Source organism: Patiria miniata, unplaced genomic scaffold, assembly GCF_015706575.1.
Source record: "Patiria miniata isolate m_02_andy unplaced genomic scaffold, ASM1570657v1 HiC_scaffold_28, whole genome shotgun sequence".
Taxonomy (NCBI): domain Eukaryota; kingdom Metazoa; phylum Echinodermata; class Asteroidea; order Valvatida; family Asterinidae; genus Patiria; species Patiria miniata.
The window spans coordinates 6,447,262-6,467,319 of NW_024037067.1; the positions used below are offsets into that span (position 1 = coordinate 6,447,262).

General features: G+C 38.9%; 1 protein-coding gene across 1 annotated transcript in view; it reads right to left on the minus strand.

The window, feature by feature from the left end:
- LOC119734719 (small G protein signaling modulator 3 homolog) overlaps nt 1-20,058 on the minus strand; it is a 43,929-nt gene that overhangs the window by 12,719 nt on the left and 11,152 nt on the right. Inside the window, exons 4-12 of the mRNA XM_038208258.1 lie at nt 19,697-19,827; nt 14,018-14,155; nt 13,014-13,070; nt 12,260-12,394; nt 11,571-11,687; nt 11,270-11,348; nt 10,145-10,290; nt 9,183-9,278; nt 4,741-4,803 (exon numbers count right to left, since the gene is read on the minus strand). Coding sequence (XP_038064186.1) covers nt 4,741-4,803; nt 9,183-9,278; nt 10,145-10,290; nt 11,270-11,348; nt 11,571-11,687; nt 12,260-12,394; nt 13,014-13,070; nt 14,018-14,155; nt 19,697-19,827 — 962 coding nt within the window. The remainder of the gene's footprint in view (nt 1-4,740; nt 4,804-9,182; nt 9,279-10,144; nt 10,291-11,269; nt 11,349-11,570; nt 11,688-12,259; nt 12,395-13,013; nt 13,071-14,017; nt 14,156-19,696; nt 19,828-20,058) is intronic.

A 20,058-nucleotide genomic window follows, 5' to 3' on the forward strand; every position in this document is an offset into this window, starting at 1 on the left:
TTCAAGTTCCCGCCATTTTCAATCTAGCTAGCCATGAAATTGTTCTTTGAAGAGCACGGGGTATCATCTTTAATGTAAGGCCTGCAGACCCAATTGTGTGAAGTCCGCAGAAAATCCCATTGTGGTATTTTGCTATGCTGGGTTTTGGAGAAATTTAGAAAGGTACCAGCTAAAAAAGTTGGGGGGGGGGGCAGGGTTTGCAGAAGTGAGTGACTTCAGCAGAGGATCTGAATATTTTTTTTATTTTTCAACGTTATAAGTGTGAAGTGAAAAAAGAGGAAATCAGCTGATCCGAGGAAAAGTTTGCATGCCAGCAAAACAAATGCCTTTCACTTTGCGATGCGAATCGAGAGAAAACGATCACACAGTGCCGTTCTCTAGCCCCGTGCGTGATACGATGGTCACGACCCAACAAATATATTGAAACGTGGCTAGGACTAGGAAATTAAAAATATGGCTCCAGCCTTGGATCTCGGACCATAATCCGTGTGTGCCCCGTCCTTGTCCTGTCCAGTCCAGGCCGTTCTCAGGTAGTTCTATTCAAGACAAATGTGGCTCTCACTCCAGTCCCTACCCAATCCTCGTCCTGTCCAAGCCATTGGCGTCAAGTCTATCACGTGCTTATCCCACGCTAGCTATGGGCAAAGGTCTGGGTAGGCACTGTGTAAACACGGCATAGCGTAGGACACTCGTGAGTGAAAGACAGTCCCGATGCAGCCCCGTGCATGCAGTTCTCACGATGCTCCCGACTGCCTTTGGCCCCACGTCCCGGCCCCATCGGCCCCACGTCCAGGCTGTTTGAGTTAAGTCCATGCTTGACCTTGCAGCATCCTCACCCCATTGTGAATAGGACGGGAGAGTCTCCCGTTTGTTTTGAACATGCTCAAGACAGTCGGGGCACTTCGCCGTTCTTTCAGGACCTTCCAGTGTCTATCATAACCTATGCTGTCCCCCACAAGTCCCCAACACGAGCTCCCGTTAAGAGCAGTTGCCGTCAAGTCTTTGTCCAGTTTTGCCAATTTCTGTGGTCATGACACCATTGGGATGCCAGAACAGCACTGTGTGACAGGGGCTTTAGCGGGCAACACAAATTTCTCAGCACAAAAAAAAAAATTCGAGAGATCTATGTTAACTCAGACTTTCGTTTAGTAGACATGCATTTCAAAAGTTAGTGTCTAAATTAGATTTGGGTGTTTTTTTTAAGTCAAAAGTTTCATGCCGAAGAAAACAGTTTACCTTTTTCCCCAAGTTCAGATGCGAATAATTTGCTTTATACCGATCAACCGTAACACATTCAACACAATATCTAAACCCACACAGAAAAGGGAAGAGCATATATGTACAATCACTATAGCGGGATCACAGGATACACAAATAGAATGGAATAAAATTGACGTACGAATTGACTGACCTCGCAAGCCTATGAATGCAAACGTCAATCGTTGCAGCGAAGGGAGTAAGAAATTCCATTATTTCAAAACGTGTTTGAAATACTTATCGGATTTGTGAAAACTCACAAACATGAAGGATCCAAAAATAGCCTCCTGATATCACCTAAAACTTATTTCAACTGAAAGCAAGTTAAGCAAGTCAGTGATACTTTAATACCATCTATTTTTCATATTGCACTTTTAAATATAGGTTTTCCTGCCTATTTCAAAACAGTTTTCATTCAAATTCACCAACTCTAACATTCAATTTCGTCTGAGAAATTAATTCACATGCTTTTAACAAAACCAATTTAGTCATTTACCATTCCATTTCAAAGTTTGGTCACCCTCTTTAGTCACAGGGCCCAGAAAATTCGTCATTTAAGATCAAATTCGTCTAAGCTGTTGCAGAATGGCAGCATTCGGTGATCGATTTTGTTTTATGTAATTCAATTAGACAAATTTGGTTTGGCCTGGACAAGACGAAATCGAATACTCTGGGACGAAAACGTGTACCAATTGTTTGAAATTGCTTAAACTGAATTTGAAATTGTTGAACAAAAGATGAAATTAAACATTGGAAGTGCACTAAATCGATGTTCATGGACGAATTTGAATATTAGAAACGGTGAATTCGAATGATAAATGTTTTGAAATAGCCGGGAAAACCTATATTCTTTTCCAAATACAGGAGGCACAAGTAGTCAAATACAACCAAGAAAATACATGAAATAACACAAAATATAAAATCTTGGAAACATCAGACACCTTTAAAAACCCCACCCCCTTTAAAAAAAAAAGTTTGAAATATGATAAATTCTTCTACAACAATGCAATATACATTATATAAACACTGTTACCACCATGAAAAAAAAAACATCTTAAAATATCCCGTTTGATACACTTCATACTTGTGTGTTCGATGAGCACACCTTCATTTTCGGGTGGGACTCGAACCTACAACCTCCTGCTCACTAGTGCAGACATCTCAACCACTTAACCACCAAGTTATATGTGGCTTTCCTAATACTATAAACTATGGAAGTATTCTACTATTTGAGAGCTAGTAAATTTTTTTTTTAAACTTGCTCCAGTGGGAGTCGAACCCACAACCTCCTGCTTGCTAGTGCAGACATCTCAACCACTTCACTTACCACCAAGCCGTACAAAGCTCTACTTACAACAAAACGTGGAAGTGTTCTGCTGTTTGAGAGAATGACAAACAATTTAAAACCTACTCAGGTGGGATTCGAACCCACAACCTTTTGTTTACTAGGGCAGATGTCCTAACCACTCAACCACCAAGCCATACAAAGCTCTCCTTACGATAAAATATGGAAGTATTCTGCTGTTTTAGGGCTTGTGTGAAACAATTTACAAGCTTGCCTTGGTGGGATTTGAACCCACAACCTTTGGTTTACTAGTGCAGATGTCCTAACCACTCAACCACCAAGCCATACACAGCTCTCCTTATGATAAAATATGAAAGTATTCTGCTGTTTTAGGGCTTGTGTGAAACAATTTACAAGCTTGCCTTGGTGGGATTTGAACCCACAACCTTTGGTTTACTAGTGCAGATGTCTGAATCACTTAACCACCAAGCCATACAGAGCTCTGAAGATAAAATATGTACATGTAAGTATTCTGCTGTTTTAGAGCTTCTGTGAAACAGTTCACTAGCTTCCCTTGGTGAGACTCAAACCCACAACCTTTGCTTTACTAGTGCAGATGTCCTAATCACTCAACCAACAAGCCATGTACAGCTCTCCTTATGATAAAATATGGAAGTATTCTGCTGTTTTAGAGCTTGTTTCAAACAATTCACAAGCTTGCCTTGGTGGGATTTGAACTCTAACCTTTGGTTTACTAGTGCAGATGTCCTAATCACTCAACCACCAAGCCATACAAAGCTCTCCTTATGATAAAACATGGAGGTATTCTGCTGTTTTAGAGGTTTTGTGAAAAAAAATCACAAGCTTGCTTGGGTGGGACTCGAACCCACAACCTTTTGTTTACTAGTGCAGATGTCTTAACCACTCAACCACCAAGCCATATAAAGCTACTGTGATGCAAGTATCCTGCAAAGAAAATAGCTGTTATTTGGATGTTTTTACTGGTCCTTCAGGACAAAGAAAACTGTTGGACCGTCCACCAGACTACTACTGTGTGCCCGATACCCTCACTAAACAGTTCTACTACCACTCACTCTCCACCGTAAACCTTATTGACAAGCGAGGGCGCTATTACACAGAGCAGATGCGCGAGGCAACTTCTTCAAATCAATTATTCTGGCTATACAATTTCTTTCGCAATGATGTTTCTTTATTAGAATTTGATTTCGCTTTTGTTTTTTCTTCTCTCCGAGATAAAGAACACAGCATCAAATTTTGTTAATACCAGAAATTGGTGTATTTTGTTAGCTGTTAAAATTGAATTGAATAAAACAATTTGCACGAAACTAAATTTGAAAAGCTGCTGAAAGCAACACATGAATCAACATATGAACCAACAAAAATTTAAAGATGAATTTCCTTTCATATAAAGTTGTGAAGTACGTGCAATCATTGCAAACAATTTTCCTCCCAAATTTATAGAGATGGCGAATATAAACATGTTATTCATTTCAATATGGACGCAAAAGCCAACAGAAATCAGCAAAGCCCACATTTCATGAGATTTTCAGGCAGCCCATACATGCAGAATCGTGCCTCGCATTGAATGCCAAAGCTTCGTTAAAAACTCAAAATCAAAAAAATTCTAACATATTTTGTTCACGTGCACATGATGTATTAACAACAACAAAAAAACTTTGATATTAATCAAAAATATACAAATGAAATGGTGCGTGTCGTTTAGCATTCCCTCGCTTGCCAAAGTGGTTTAAGCCATTTTTTTCAACTTGACCCTTGATGCTTTAACCTTTAACCCCAATGAGGACAGACACAATTAGATGGCCAGTGATGGTAGGGCTTTAGTAGTAAATCTGGGGCCAATTTCACAGAACTGCTAAAGTACAGAAAATATTTGCTTAGCAAAAGCGGATTACCAGCCAAAATGTCACTCGATATATGCTACTTCTATTACTTGTTCCCACCTGATTTTCACTAAGCACAGAAATTTTGCTTAGCACAGAAAATATTCGCTTAGCAAAAGCGTGTTACCAGCCACAATACAATGTAATGTGCTATACACTGCTTTTAGCTGGTTCCAACCTGATTTTCACTTAGCAGCCTACTTTTCGCTAAGCAACTTACTAAGCAATTATTTTTTCTGTTTTAGTGGTTCTGTAATGATGCTTAATGTGACTTACCCCACACAGCAGGCAAGCTGTGTGCATACACCAGGGTATGGCTATCGATATGGCTTCCGCTAGCTGCTGGGCCATAGATAGGACATTGTGTTACGACAGCATTACAACTTCTGATTTCATAGTAGTTCCTATATCGCCCAAAAACCATCCTTCCTGTTACTTCCTGTTTAACAGCCCACCCCGCCCCCACAACCTACCCTGCCTGTCACTCCCTGTACCATCCCAAACCACCCCAGTTCTCTATGGTTTCTATGGAGTAAAGAAATACAATCACATACAATGTTCTAATGGGTTAACCATATCTCTACATGTACAAACAAACAAATCTAAGGAAAAAACCTTGCATCCTGACGCCACCTTTTTCACCATACATCATCTCAATGAAGGTCAGTCATTGCAAAAATGAAGAAAAGACATGCATTATCTGGGACTGAGAAACATTTCCAATTTTGTTTGAAAATACTTTGACTCTCCACAGACATGACAGATTTTTGTACACAACCAAAGAAGTGGCGTCTGGATACAACATTCTTTCCAAATCTAACAATACGTTAAGACTTGCTTACGACATCTCACAACAATTGTCAGTGTTACATATTTTTACGGGGAACTCAAGTGTTCATGCATTACCACTTTTAAGGTTGTACAGTCACACACAAAAATGTCAAAGTGACGAATTGTGTGTGTTACATGTCGGTGAAGCGAGATTTGTCACTTCATATAAACACTGACAACAAGATAAGGTTATACATGAACTTATGATATTGAATATCACAGTGCTGGAATTTACTACCTTACGGGGACATTCACACAATAGGGAACAAAAGATTGTATACGTCTCCACAAGAACATTTCTATAGATGAATACGTCTCCACAAGAATTTCACGAAATAGATATATGGATTTTACTCAAAAACTAGGAATTTCCAAGGTAGGTTGATCTGTCACAAATAGAAGAGTTTTAGAAAAGGGATATTTAGTCCAAATTTCAGCCCAGGAAATTAATTCTGGTTAAAATAAGAGCATTTTGAAACTTCAATTTCAAACTCGAAAACTTTACTACACGAGAACAAAGAAATGTCTCCACAAGAATACAAATTCCAGAATGGGTGGCCTCACAGTGCCCCTCTTCATTAATGAAGGTTTTTAAATAGGTTTTGAAAATCAAAATATAGGTTTTTAAAGTTTTTCCCAAGTGCCAAAAATATATACATTTAGGCCTACAGGTTTTAAGGTTGCAGAACTGTGCAATTGTTCAGCATGGGGTAGCAGATATACGGCCTAAAAAAGTAGCCCCTGGTTCATACCGTAGTGACAAACACACACACACATAACCCATACACAGTCAGTACACTATTACTTTTTACATAATGAAAACCCTATAGTATATTAAACATAAAGCGCTGTGGTCCAGTGGTTACGGTGTTCGACTCATGTGCCATGGTACGTGGGTTCAAACTCTGACGGGGAACTTAGTGATTGTGTCCTTGGGCAAGACCCTTTACTACAATCGCCTCTCTCCACCCAGGAGTATGAATGAGTACCAGTGAGGGTAGAGACCAGATTGCACTGATCTCAGCGGCAGAAAATGTGGTCTCATTGCCTGTTGAACAGCGGTAAAAAATGTGAATCGCTTTCAGACCTACATGTACATAAGCATAATATATGCGCTATATAAGCACCACACATTATTATTAGATGTAGTATAGTTGAACTTAATATTGGTTAGTGCACTCCTAAGCATTTGTGTACAAATACCTGCTGGTAACAAACTGGAACTAGTGCCTGCTTCTTGTGTACCATCCTAGTCTGTACGGAGGCCATACAAAATACATTCCCTTGTACGACGTCCCACATATAGCAATACAGTCCAATTCTACTAGCTATTAAAAACAACAGCACTGGATGATATACATGTACAATTATTCAATATGCTATTGTTGTCCACGTGGCCAGTGGGACAATAAATTAGCATATTCCGGGACTATTCCGAAATTTATAGGTGTGCAGTATGTTGCATTTGCGGGCTAGCCAACAATGAATCATATATGATTATGAGGTGATGTTTATTTTGAACATAAAATTTAATTCATATGTGTTTGTATTGTGTAGGAGGGTTAATATTTTCTAGGAATATTTGTGTCCCCCTTATCCAGAATGGTACGAGCCTGATTTGCATAATCCATGGAACCATCTGTTTGCTTAATTATGCGAGGCAGACAAGCGAATCAATCTGTGACATCATCGATTGTAATACAACTCAACAGGTGTCGCCATTCCACACAGATATACATGTTTCTGTACTGATAACAGCTTTTGCTCGCACTTGAAGTGAAGAGAGCCCTCTATTGTTCAATGACAGTCTAACAGTCAGCAGTTAGGCCAAAAAAAAAAAAAAAATCTCCGGTTTCTGGTATGGAGCTTGCCCAAATAGTGATGCGGCGACGCGGCTTTTTTTTTACCTGATTTTTTTGCTTCAAATGTGTGCTGATGACTGTAAATGGTGCCCGACTAAACTTAGTGCAAATATATGGGAGTCCAGAGAGGCCACATAAAGCTTATTCTCGACCATAACCCAATCTAAAAACACGTTAAAATTGTGCAGCAGCAGTATTCCAGTCAAACCAGTGAGTTTGGCGGTTTTGGGACATCATCTTTCATTAAAAAAAAACCTTTTTCATTTTGCTGACGCGCATGGCTATGGCGACGCGCGCGCATACCAGAAACCGGAGACTTTTTTTTTTTGGCCTTATGAAAGATTTTCTTTTCACTATTAAAGCGGTCATCCATAATAATCAAAATTTTCAAAAGCACAGAAAACGTACACTCGGGGTGGTGTTAAATACCCACGTGTGTTTTTGGTTCAGTTTTGTTGTTGTAATATTCAGTATATTTCTTAGTGGGCTTTCAGATGATCTTTCACAAAAATCATGACGCCTCAACAAGGCGAACTCTGGCTTGTATCTCCAAATAGAAATTCCCGGCAAATGACTCATTTAGCTTGATCGCATCACACATGCCCATAATTATGCATGACCCTTAAGGTATCTAAAAAAAAGAAAGTTACTCTACACTACTTTTAAAGACTTTAAAAACATAAAATACTCTGATAAAACAGTTAAAGGGAAAATACAACATCAAAAAATAAAACTACCAAATCATTTTGAAATACCTTGCTGGACTGTTTAGTGAATGACAGTGTAAAGCATCCTGTAAAATCATGGCACCTGGTATACTGTCATTTTCAAGAAAAGTGATATTTTTGTATCAATTTCCAACGCTGATCGGCCGATCAGCGTTGGAAAAAACTGGCTTTTTTTCAAATACTGGCCCCAATTGACCATCGCACTTGTTTGTAATCGATTACACACCTATGAACGGGTACAAGCCAGCTAGACTGGTTCCCTGACCTTACAATTCCCCAATGTATGTAAACTGCTCTGTTTCTTCTTATATGGAGTCAGGGAACCAGATTACAGGAAAATGATTGTTTTTCTTGGTTTTTATAGCATTTTCGAACCCAAAACCTCAAAAAAGACAGTGTAACTATATTTGCTATATATTTCCAACCCCCCAATTCCATCCATTTCTGAAAATTACAGCAAAAGCAAATGATGTATATTCCCTTTAAAAGCATAAAATACTCTGATAAAACAGTTAATATGCACCGCACTAGGTCAACTTTTTTTTTCATTTTAATATGCTATCTGAGCCACGACAGACGGTGAAGGGCAAAACCTAATATTGAAGTTCAGTTCTTGCACAGCTTTTGAGGGCATGAAGAAACTTTTAGTCTGTGCACATCATTTTCCTAAATGATGAAATATTGAGCTGAAAATACATTACATATAGGCACGCCTGTAACACAAAAATGGAATTGAGGTGAAGAATGTTTTACCCACCACGAAAGCATCGAAAACATTATCTTTCCACCACCACTTAGGAAACCAAACATTAACATTCCCCTTCTCAATACGTAACTTTACTTTTGTATGTGAAAACTCCGCTGTCAATTTTTTTTAAAAGAGAAAAGAATCCGAAAAATGTAATAGAACCCTTCCAGAACCTTCAAAAACCACCACAAGTTAGGGTAGAAAAGAATATATCATAGGTTTCCTACAAAGTAGAGGATTTTGTAGGATTCAGGAAGATTCTTGACTAAAAATGCCGCGAGAGTTAGGTTAGGGTAGAGGTAAGCTTACGTCATTTCAAGTGATTCGGCCTGTTACGGTAATAATAAAAGATCATTACAGGATAATTCTAATATACTAATATATAAATAAAATATATATTGCTAATTTACCGGTACATGAATATTCCCTAACACTATATTGCTTGCTGGAGCCGTAAGGAATGAAATAATTGGTTCAAAACTATCAAAAAATATATAACTCTCAAGGAGTTGTATGAAGTTAGAAAAATCGCAAAGAAGAGTCACAAACCTCTATCAGCTTGTCCACATCTTCCATTTCTCCAGGTAGGTCTGAGAGAGCGTTGAAAATCTGAGCAGAGTTCTCCAGCTTCAGAAGGTCCTCGTCCTGAGAAAGTTGACGACAAAAATAATAATTAAGCTGCTTTAAAATATATGCACATTTATGCAAAGCAAATTTGACTTCAAGAAGCTTCAGGGGCAAAATATGGCAAGTTGAAATGTGTTCATGCTCTGCAAATTTGAAAAACAAATTTGCGAGGCGTTCTGACAAAATGAGACGGATCTGGGCACAGGCCGTAGTGGAGAAATATACACAAAACCCAATGGGGTGACTTTGTTTCCAATTTTCAGATTGATTGATATGTAATCTTGGATATGTCTACTACACATATTTTAATGAAACAGTACAAAAATTGTGAAATGATAGTGTTTTTAAGGAAAAACAATTGGCATCTTTCATTTTCATGAATACAAAACTCAAAACTTTAAAGGCCTTTTTCTCTGTATATACCTTTTGTTGACATGTCGATAAATGCGAACTTTAAACAGCCATAACTTGTCAACAGAATGTCCGATTGAAGTGCATCTAACAGTATTGTAAGAAGAATTTTATTCTCTTTCCTAATACCCACAAAACCCTTTTCCACCTCTGCCCAGTTCCGTCTCCTTTTGCCAGAACGCCTCACATTTTTGCGGCGACTTCCAAACTGTGCTGGGAAGTATGTCCAAGATAGCATTCAAATGAGGTCATGCAAGCTTTGAAAAGTTAAACGGTAATCTCTGTTTTTTAAATACATATAAAGGAGAAAATTCTCTTTAGATAGTGTTGCCCAGCATCTTTTTATCAGACCAAAGAATTGTATGTCAACTTAGCGTTTGACAAAAGCTGTTACTGGTTTCTTACAAACTTTCTTCCTGCTTTTCCCGTTTGGATTTGGGGGATAGCGATGTTAAAACGATCTGATAACGGACCTTTAGTTTAAACATGGCCAGGGTGACTTGGAAGAGAATGATGGAGCCCTCGTAGAAGAACATGTCCCAGATACGTAGCAGCACCCTGATGTGAACCACGCTGGCGAACACCGTCAGGAACCAGTGAAGGGTGATCAGGGATAGCTCTATAGTTAACAAATTATTAAAAAAGACGTAGTGAGTAGAAAAAAAAAATAACAATTGCTTCAATCAAATTACTGTGAGTTTTTTTTTTTTTTAGCATGATAGCTTCCTCACTTATAAAACATTGGGCCCTGACACAGTATAAAAAGTTATTAGGGGAAAAAACCTACTAACACTAGTAAAGTACAAAGGAAAACAAATCTTTTTATGAAACCTTATGAAATTAAAGGGAATATACATCATTTGCTTTTGCTGTAATTTTCAGAAATGGATGAATTGGGGGGTTGGAAATATATAGCAAATATAGTTACACTGACTTTTTTGAGGTTTTGGGTTCGAAAATGCTATAAAAACCAAGAAAAACAATCATATTCCTGTAGTCTGGTTCCCTGACTCCATTTAAAAAGAAACAGAGTAGTTTACATATATTGGGGAATTGTAAGGTCAGGGAACCAGTCTAGCTGGCTTGTACCCGTTCATAGGTGTGTAATCGATTGCAAACAAGTGCGATGGTCAACTGGGGCCAGTATTTGAAAAAAAGCCAGTTTTTTCCAACGCTGATCGGCTGATCAGCGTTGGAAATTGATACAAAAATAACACTCTTCTTGAAAATGACAGTATACCAGGTGCCATGATTTTACAGGATGCTTTACACTGTCATTCACTAAGAGTCCAGCAAGGTATTTCAAAATGATTTGGTAGTTTTATTTTTTGATGTTTGCAAATGTTGTATTTTCCCTTTAAAGTAAATAAATTGAAGGTAGAAACTTTGACATTTCTCTTGAAGACGTTGGGGACTAGCAAGCAGTTCTCAATGACCCGCGCTGTGAATCAGGAAACCAAGGCAATGTTATACTGAGATGTATGATATATCTGCATCCCCAGATTTTGAACTATTCGTTACTTCCTTTATAACGACCCAAACATGCATACTCATGATTCTAGAGATGTACGAAATGGAACCAATGTTGTGTAACCTACCTATATCATGGCTCTTCAGCTGCTGATCTAACTCTGGAAGGAAACTGACCATCAGCTGACGCAACACTCTCTGGTCAGCCTTCAAAATAAACAAAAGACAATAGGAGTAATTCACAATGCAGGGCCCCAAAAGTGTCTGCCTTGAAAGGCCATACATATATACAATCAACATCCTCCGCGTACACTCGAAAAGTTTATCGTCCTTCACTGTTTATGTGAAATACCACACATACATTTCGAAGCCTCAAAAAAGAAATTTGTGATTGATACCAATTTAGTATTGGTTTGAGATATGGTTTACCTGTACACCGAGCAGTGTGCTGGAGTAGTAAGAGGCCGGCACCAGATCCTCAATGATTGCGCACATGATCCAGAATGCTTCTTCCTCCTCCATAAAAAGCAGCAACGATGCTACGATCTGAAAAAAATACGACAAAACGTATTAAGAATAATGGGAAAACATGACAGTTATGGGCCGTGTTACCGTACTGACTCATTGTACATGGATTTGAACCCAGACAGGGAACTTGTGTTCTTGGGCAAGATGCATTACTACAATTGCCTCTCTCCACCCAGGAGTACAAATAAGTACCTGTGAGGGTTAGAGGCCAGATTGCACTAATCTTGAGCTGCGGAAGAAACTGGTCTCATGGCATGATGAACAGCACATAACGCCTCGAGACTTTGGAATAAAAGCGCTATAGGTCTTGTTCAAATGACGTCATTTCCTACAGACCATCCACGTGCATCGGCATTTTGAGCGTCACCTTGCATAATGTGCATCGGCTGCGTCGTATTTCGAACACATTTCGAGCAACAAGCGCGTGTTTGGAACATTTTCAACACTGCGCAATGCGTGCTTGATTGCGTAAAATATGCTGTTGCAGTTCTCCTACAGAGATGGCCGTCATTGAGCGAGCCCTATATTTTTATAAGCATCACATTATTACTGTCAACTTGGAATAAATAAAAAAAAAATTAAAAGCTTACCACTCCTGTTCCTTGGCAGTAGCCGATGTCTGGGTAGAGCCAGGCTATGCCTCGCAGAACGCGCCGCAGGCGGGACACACCGGTGCTCTTACTGGAAGAGAAACAGGCATTGCTGGGCATAGTGCGTAGAAGATCCTGGGGGAGATAATAGAAAAGAAAGGCACAACCATCACGTTCGATTACTTCCCTCGCCTTAACAACACTTTCGTCTTGGGTATAAATGCACATGTGCAATCTGTAGCAATAAACCAACGATCTTTTGTTACTTTAGGTCGAGCCATAGCAACTGGACCGGGTCAAGTGGCCATGGTACGTGCTCTTCCAAAGTGAACAAGACATGCCGGGTGTATGTTTAAAATTAGCTTAACTTTCCTCCCGTCATCTAGGAATAGTGTGAAGTGAAGCTGAGATACTTTTGAATCCCCCGCCGCTGCCAGGGTTAGACTTAGCCGCCATGTTTTCGCATTGTTTTGTGGGATACTTACCCAAGTAACCGGCTCAGCGGGTCGGTTACTTGGGCCAGGCTCAAGAAAGCATGAGAAGTTATGTGAGAGTTAAATCGACCGCATGCACGAGTAAGAGTGGGGGAAGTAATCTAACACGAACATATACACCTATCGACTGGCAATGAGGGCACTAATGTACGTCTATGCGCTGAGTGACCACTAGAGGGCCTTATTTCTCCAAGGCCAAAGGTCAAGGGAAATAGGGCCCTCTTGTGGTCAGAAACAGCGAGTAACTTTCAAGTCCTTACCTTTTCAATCTGTTTGGCAGTCAGCGAGTGATCGTTTGTGCTGGCTTTGATAATTTCCTGTGCAACAGAAACAAATGAAAGCATGTTTAAATACACACAGCATAAAAATATATACACTCAACTTGTGGGTTTGAGGTAATGTCATTTATTCAAGTTATTGTCTTTGGTATTTTCAATAACCTGACAGAGCAAGTTCAATGTGCAGTGGCTCGCCTACATGTGACCGTCTGTTGACAGAATTTGACAAGTCACAGTGCTAGCTAAAAATATGACCCGACATTCCGACTGTTGGTGACTAGCTTCTGTAAAGGCATGGCAAGGGAACAGGATTGTGTTTTTTGACCGTCTGTGACTGTTCAGACAGCAGGACCGATGCGTGAAAGTTGCGTTTACTAACACAGAATTCTATCCTTTCGCCTATGTACTTAACCCTAACCTTCCCAAACCCTCCCAAATAATCTTCGCAAAATGTTGGATTTTGCAGGACTGAGGCTATATGGCAAAAATGTTTGGCTGATTTTTGCAGGATGCACTGTGTCAAGGTCTAATGGGCCGGACCTTGTGTTGTTTATGCTGAGCCATGCATAAATTCAGGCCTACATTATACTTGAAATTCTCTGCACTGCTCCAGGATGTCACTGGCTCTGCCTCAACATATTGACAGTGATTGCTAGAGGATTTCGCAGTGAGGGAGTGGTCACCCCTCCAAGGACCACATTCAAGAAACAACGGATGATTTTTGAGGACTGAGGCTGTACATTGTATGCATGCTTATGGAGGCAGATGGAGTATTTTGCAGGATTGAGGCTGCATCCCAAAAAATGCCAAGGGAGTTAGGGTCAATGTACATATTTCCACTTTCTAGTTACATGATTAGTTATTAGCGGGTTGTCTTTGTTCTAACCAAAATCCCATAGACTTCTGTACACAGCTTTTATGGTCTGGACATTTTGTCACTTCTAAAGCTTAAATCTTAAATCCAAAACATGGTGTAGGTGTGTCACCTTGTAAGACGTTTCGCTGTTCTCTTTCTTCTGCTGGGCACCAGACAGTCTCATCCACAGGTTGGGGCGCATACTGTGGGGGATCCCCTCGCGCACCAGGTGACGCAACTTCTCCGTGTGGGGTAGTCTGCTTTCAAGCTGTATGAAAAGACAAACACAAAGATTTTTTTTTAAATAGTTGATTCAGTATGGTTTTCTCAATACAAAGTTACATGTACTTGGAGTGATACGTGCAAACAGTGTAAACAATTATAAGTTTTTTTGTTTGGAGATGCGAGAAAAATTCAATAATTTAATTCCAATGCTGCATGATACATGATCATCTCTTTTCCATCATGAGACTTAAACAGGTACATAGGATCATTTTCTTTTTGTGCAATTTTTTTCCCCCATTTGAAGCAACAAATTTGCTCAAAATGTTAAGAAGGCTGCTCAACAACTAACTTGTTGAAGTTTCAGTTCAGTGGATACTGTGCATTTTGACAAAAAATATATGCACAATGTTAGGGGTCTGGTACATGTAACAGGATTCTGCTGCTTACGCACATGCAAAACTGTGCCAGCTGACACACTTATTAAACCACCTTCAATTATTGTTTTCTTCCAAATGATACCATTTTAGACAAAATAGTTTCACAGGGCATTTGGTACCAGTCGTATCTTCACTTCCAGCAAGAATTTTCTCATTATGTACGTTTCCAGGTAATTACAAAGTTTCTACATGTACGTGCCTTTAACAAGGTGAACAATTCAATTAATTTTCACAAATTGCACAGGCTAAGGTTATTCCAGCAATTACGATTTGAGACCTGGCCATATAAAGAAATGAACAGGATACTTGTTACAATAACAATGCTAGAAATGCCTCTAACATGTAGGTACTTGTTCGCCTTTTTTTTTGGCTGTTAGCCTGGGACTTGGCACTTACTAAATGAAAAAAAAATAATTGTATGCAATTTTGAAGGGAAAAAAGTCATTGCACATGTTAAATGAATCAGGTCGTATAAGGTTAAGATTAAATTCAATTGAATTTAAGTAACACTTGTTGATAAAAAATCATGCAACTTATGGTTCAAGTGAAATATAAAATGTTAAGTTACATTGTATAACAAATACGTAGTGCATTCCAAAACTTTCAATTAAGAAAACCATTAACTAAACAACGACATTGACAAAAACACTGAAATTCTACGCATGAATACTGTCAACTACATGTATGCACTTGTCGTCAAATTCATCACCGAATGACTTTGATGTTTATCACTCCCACAGACCCCAAAATTAAAAACCACAAACACAAGTAAGTGTGCCGATTATGGCTTTGAGGCAGGATTGGATGAAAACAGGTGCTCGACAGTGAGAGAGATTATTGATTGGGAACAGAAGACAGAAGACTAGACAAACAGCTGAGGGCAAGACACAACCCACAATCACACAATCTCTGAAGAAAAAAAAAAACCCTTCAGATATGTACCAGTAAAAATCATCGTATGCACTTGCTGATGTCGAGATGTGTGAGCATGAATTTTAACGATGTGAAATGTCAAATGTTTGGCACAGGCATATCGGGGCTGTGATTTTTGTAATAATTTTGTATTTGATTATTCCAACTTGGACTTGATCGAGTATTCAAATATCTGATCAAGATTTGTGCGTGAAAAATTAATGAAGAGGTTACTGTAATGACAATAAAGAAGAGGAATGGATGATATTCAACAGATTTTTAAAAGAAATTTGAGCTGACATTCCTCATGGAAGCTCTGAAATCGTTGCGTTTGACAGACATGTTGAATTTGAGAAACATTAGGGAGGTTTCGCAAGCGAACGGATACGCCTACACTTACGTTTAGCTATCCGTATCCGTTTTTTACTTACGTGTAGCGAGCGAGATATGCGTGTCGTCTGCACGTTTAGCGGATAGTGAGTGGCGTATGACGTCATAACTGATGAGGTATCCGTCGCACTAAACGTATCTGTTTGCATGCGAAACCTCTCTAGTAAAACCATGCAATATACGATTAGGCCTCCCCCAAAAAATAGTTCTGCTTCCGGTTTCCCTACCTACCCTATTCTGACAGCCCCTACCCTAATTGTTTTATTGGAAAAACGAGAAAAAAATACCCCAAACCAGCAATTTCTACCTTTTACCCTTGGCTACATGTAGACGCCTCCATATGATTGTACACAATAAAAAATTCCAAAAAAAATTCCATACCTACGGTACCTACCCTATTTTCAAATGCCATGTAATCGGAAGCAGAATTACTCTTTTTTTTGGGGGGGGCCCCCTTAAAATTACATCACGGACCTTTTTCATCATCTCCTTGAGTATTTGAATTTGAAAAAAAAATGTGCTTTTAGGATATTCGGTTGATGATCAAGTAATCATATATTTGGTACACATTGCATATATGCACAGCCTTAAATCTTTATGTAGGCATGCATTGTAACTGTGACAGCCATTTGCATTTGACAGCCGTTTGCATATATGTGCATTAAAGCCCGAGTCCATCATTTGCAGCTATCCAACAAAGTAACTGGCGTAATTATTGTTGAAAAACATACTGGTTGAAAGATAGTAAGGGGACTAAACTCCCTGTGAAATTATCCTTTCTGGCAAGCTCTCATTTTGAAGAAATCAACGAAAGAAGGCATTTCCAACGGTGCGTCTAAAGAAGCACCGTAGGAAAATTTAAATTAGTATTCGTTTTGTTATTCGGCGCAGCGCGCTCAAGCATTGGAATGACGCACAGGCGCGCGCGGTTGCTATAATTCATCGGATCAGTGCGCGACATCGCGTAAAGCTGCAATTCAAAACAATTCAAAAACATGATTTAGCAACTTTTGATTTGAAATTGAGATCCTAGAATGCCGTTTTTCTCGGAATATACAGCTGAAGCTGAGCTGAAACTTCATCAAGTAAGTTGTTCAGTATCCTTCATTAGATTTTGAACACTTTTGTTGCTTCAAACGAACAAAATGCACTAATTACAAATGATGGACTATAGCTTTAAACTTATAAATAAATGAAATTAAATCAACAAACAAATCAATAAATTAATTAATGAAATTAAATTAAAATTATTTAAAATATGTTTGCATAAGAAAAAATCAGGTTAAAATTGAATTAGGCTCATAATAAATGGTTTTACTTCACTGTACATGTTCCCACTCTCAAATATTTAGTCTGGAATTTTGGTTTAAACATGTTAAAACTGCACCCGGATAGAGATGTATTAGTTTTGCAACAAAGATGACTTTTATGCAGCAATTTGTCAATAGATTACTGTGTTAACGTGGGCTACACTGAAAAGTCAGGATTCTTTCAACACAAATGCAAATAACACAGGAAACAGCTGTTGTTTTAAAGGACGCTTAAAACCCATCAGAATGAAATATGTGTGTGTTGGTTATCAGTTATTGTGCATGGTGGATTAAGGGAGCAAAGCTCACAGTTACGACTGAGTCAATTTGTGCATAATCACAGCATTTAAATGTCAAATAAATTTTTTTTTTTTTTTAAATGATGGATTTTGCCCAATACACAGCTATCTGTAATTTATACCACTGAAATACTGTTCAGAACTATACAAAAAAACAAAAAAACAAAATTGCAGGAAAAATTAGTGAAAAAATAAAGTTCCTCATGAAGGATGATGAAGTATGACCATACGGCTATATTAAATTACTAGAGCGCTGACTCGATGTACTGGGCCCAACCATGTTTGTACTCAATCCTATGGAATACTCGAAATTTGGTACGCATTTTGTACAGCTATTTGCATATCTGCGTTTGTATTCCATACAGGTGCGTTATCGAAGCCAATTCGCCCAAAACTGAAATGCACAATCAGAAAATGAGCGTTTCATTTTGCTCTGCGCGAACAATGCAAACACATGCGCATATCCGCTGCAGATGATTTTTGCCGTGACGTCTTTTAACTGTCATGACACGCTTCAGTTGTTTGCATATACTTGCGCGTTGCATTTTAGGTACACTTTCAAAATTCACTCCGTCTAATTTCATTATCTTTTACAAACACGCACATGAATTTAAAATGTCTGTGGGCAGGAAGGATCCAAAGTATCTCTGCACGTAAGAATGAGGAGTCAGCGCTCTAGTAATTTAATGTAGCTCTATGAGTATGACTGAAATTGATATTAAATTGGGAAAGGGAGAAACATACATGTACAAGTAACTGCTTTAAAATTAGATTAAAATACTACAGCAGAAAAAACACTAATATCATAACTTCAATTCATCTTCTACTTTGTGATGATGAACAGCATTGTAAAAAGTCATTTGAATGCACTGGATTATTTTATACAAATTGATTCTCAGATAAAATCGTAGACAAGATTCATGCCTTATCAACTGTTGTCATATATTCAACCATTCCACGCATACTCAGACCATTTAAGCTCTGTTATCAGTAACTGTATACTTGTATGCAAATAACCCCAATGTATTTGACAATCCTTTCTGTAAACAGGAAGACCCTTTTGACGTCAAACAGAATGACGGCGTTCATCCCCAACAACGAGCCCTTTGAAAGGATTTACTGCTTATCGTTGCACGGTAAGAATGAACAAAAAAATTATTGTGCTGGCCGACCAACTACGTCAAATGGCAAAGATCAAAGCCCCTGATTGCCAGCAACACATTGCGACCTACCTGTAAAAAATAACTTGTTGTACTGCAACTGCCAGCGTACATGTGTGTAAGGACACAATACTGGCAACCAAAGTGGGACATTAGATATCTGAAGCAAGATGAAAGCTGCATGCTGTTAGTTTGCTCTTAAATTGTTGGGAGAAACATCCCTTTATTAAAGCTATAGTCCATCATTTGCAGCCATCCGAAAAGTAAATGGCGTAATTACTGTTGAAAAACAAACTTGGTTGAAAGATAGTAAGGGGACTAAACTCCCTGTGAAATTATTCTTTCTGGGAAGCTGTCATTTTGAAGTAATCAACGAAAGAAGGCATTTCCAAAGGAAAATTTAAATTAGTAGTTCGTTTTGTTATTCAGCGCAGCGCGCACAAGTATTGGAACGACGCACACGCGCGCGCGGTTGGTATAATTCGTCGGATCAGTGCGCGACGCCGCGTATAGCTGCAATTCAAAACAATTCAAAACATGATTCAGTAACTTTTGATTTGAAATTGAGATCTTAGAATGCTGTTTTTCTCGGAATGTACAGCTGAAGCTTAGCTGAAACTTCATCAGGTTAGTTGCTCAGTATCCTTCATTAGATTTTGAACTCTTTTGTTGCTTCAAACGAACAAAATGCACAAATTACAAATGATGGACTGTAGCTTTAAGTGGAAAACAATGTTGAAAAGATAGGCTAAATATTCCCATTCATCAATACCTTCCGGTCATAAGGTCAAAACAAGTCAAACTTTCACAAATTTCCAACAATTTTATTTAACAATTTCACTTTATGTCTTGTGAAACACCTCTCTGTCCATGTCTATGGTATGTGCCTCGTGCGCAAAAGTCTCCTCGTATGGAAATTGGTGCAATCGGGGTGCGTACTGCACGACGTGGCGCAGAATGCAGCGGTGTTTTTACCAGCGGCTTAAAACCACCAACGTGACGGGCTCTCAACCAATAGGAATGGGTAAACTATCGCAAGTACTTACGAATCCCTGATAAATTGGTCATACACGTACCTTATCCCATGTGAGATTGCCTACGTCCTGATTGTGGGCAAATTCAAAGTAGGCCGTCCACTTCAAGCGATGCTGAGGGTCCTCAATGAAGGGTTGACTCAGTAGCTTACTTGAGTTGGGCTCTGCTCCGTCTAAATAAAAATAAAATAAGCAGAGAAATGCAGTCACATGCAACTGTAGTTCTGGAGTGGTATTCATAAACAGACACTTGAAAGGGTTGCATTTTAATCCATAAACCATCACCTTTTCTCTCTGACGCAGCAAATACAGTTGCTTCATGTACATTGGTCATTCTATAAATTATAAAAAATTCCAGGGTCCAAAGTGAGACATTTTCCTGTCCCTGTTACCTTGGTACTTTG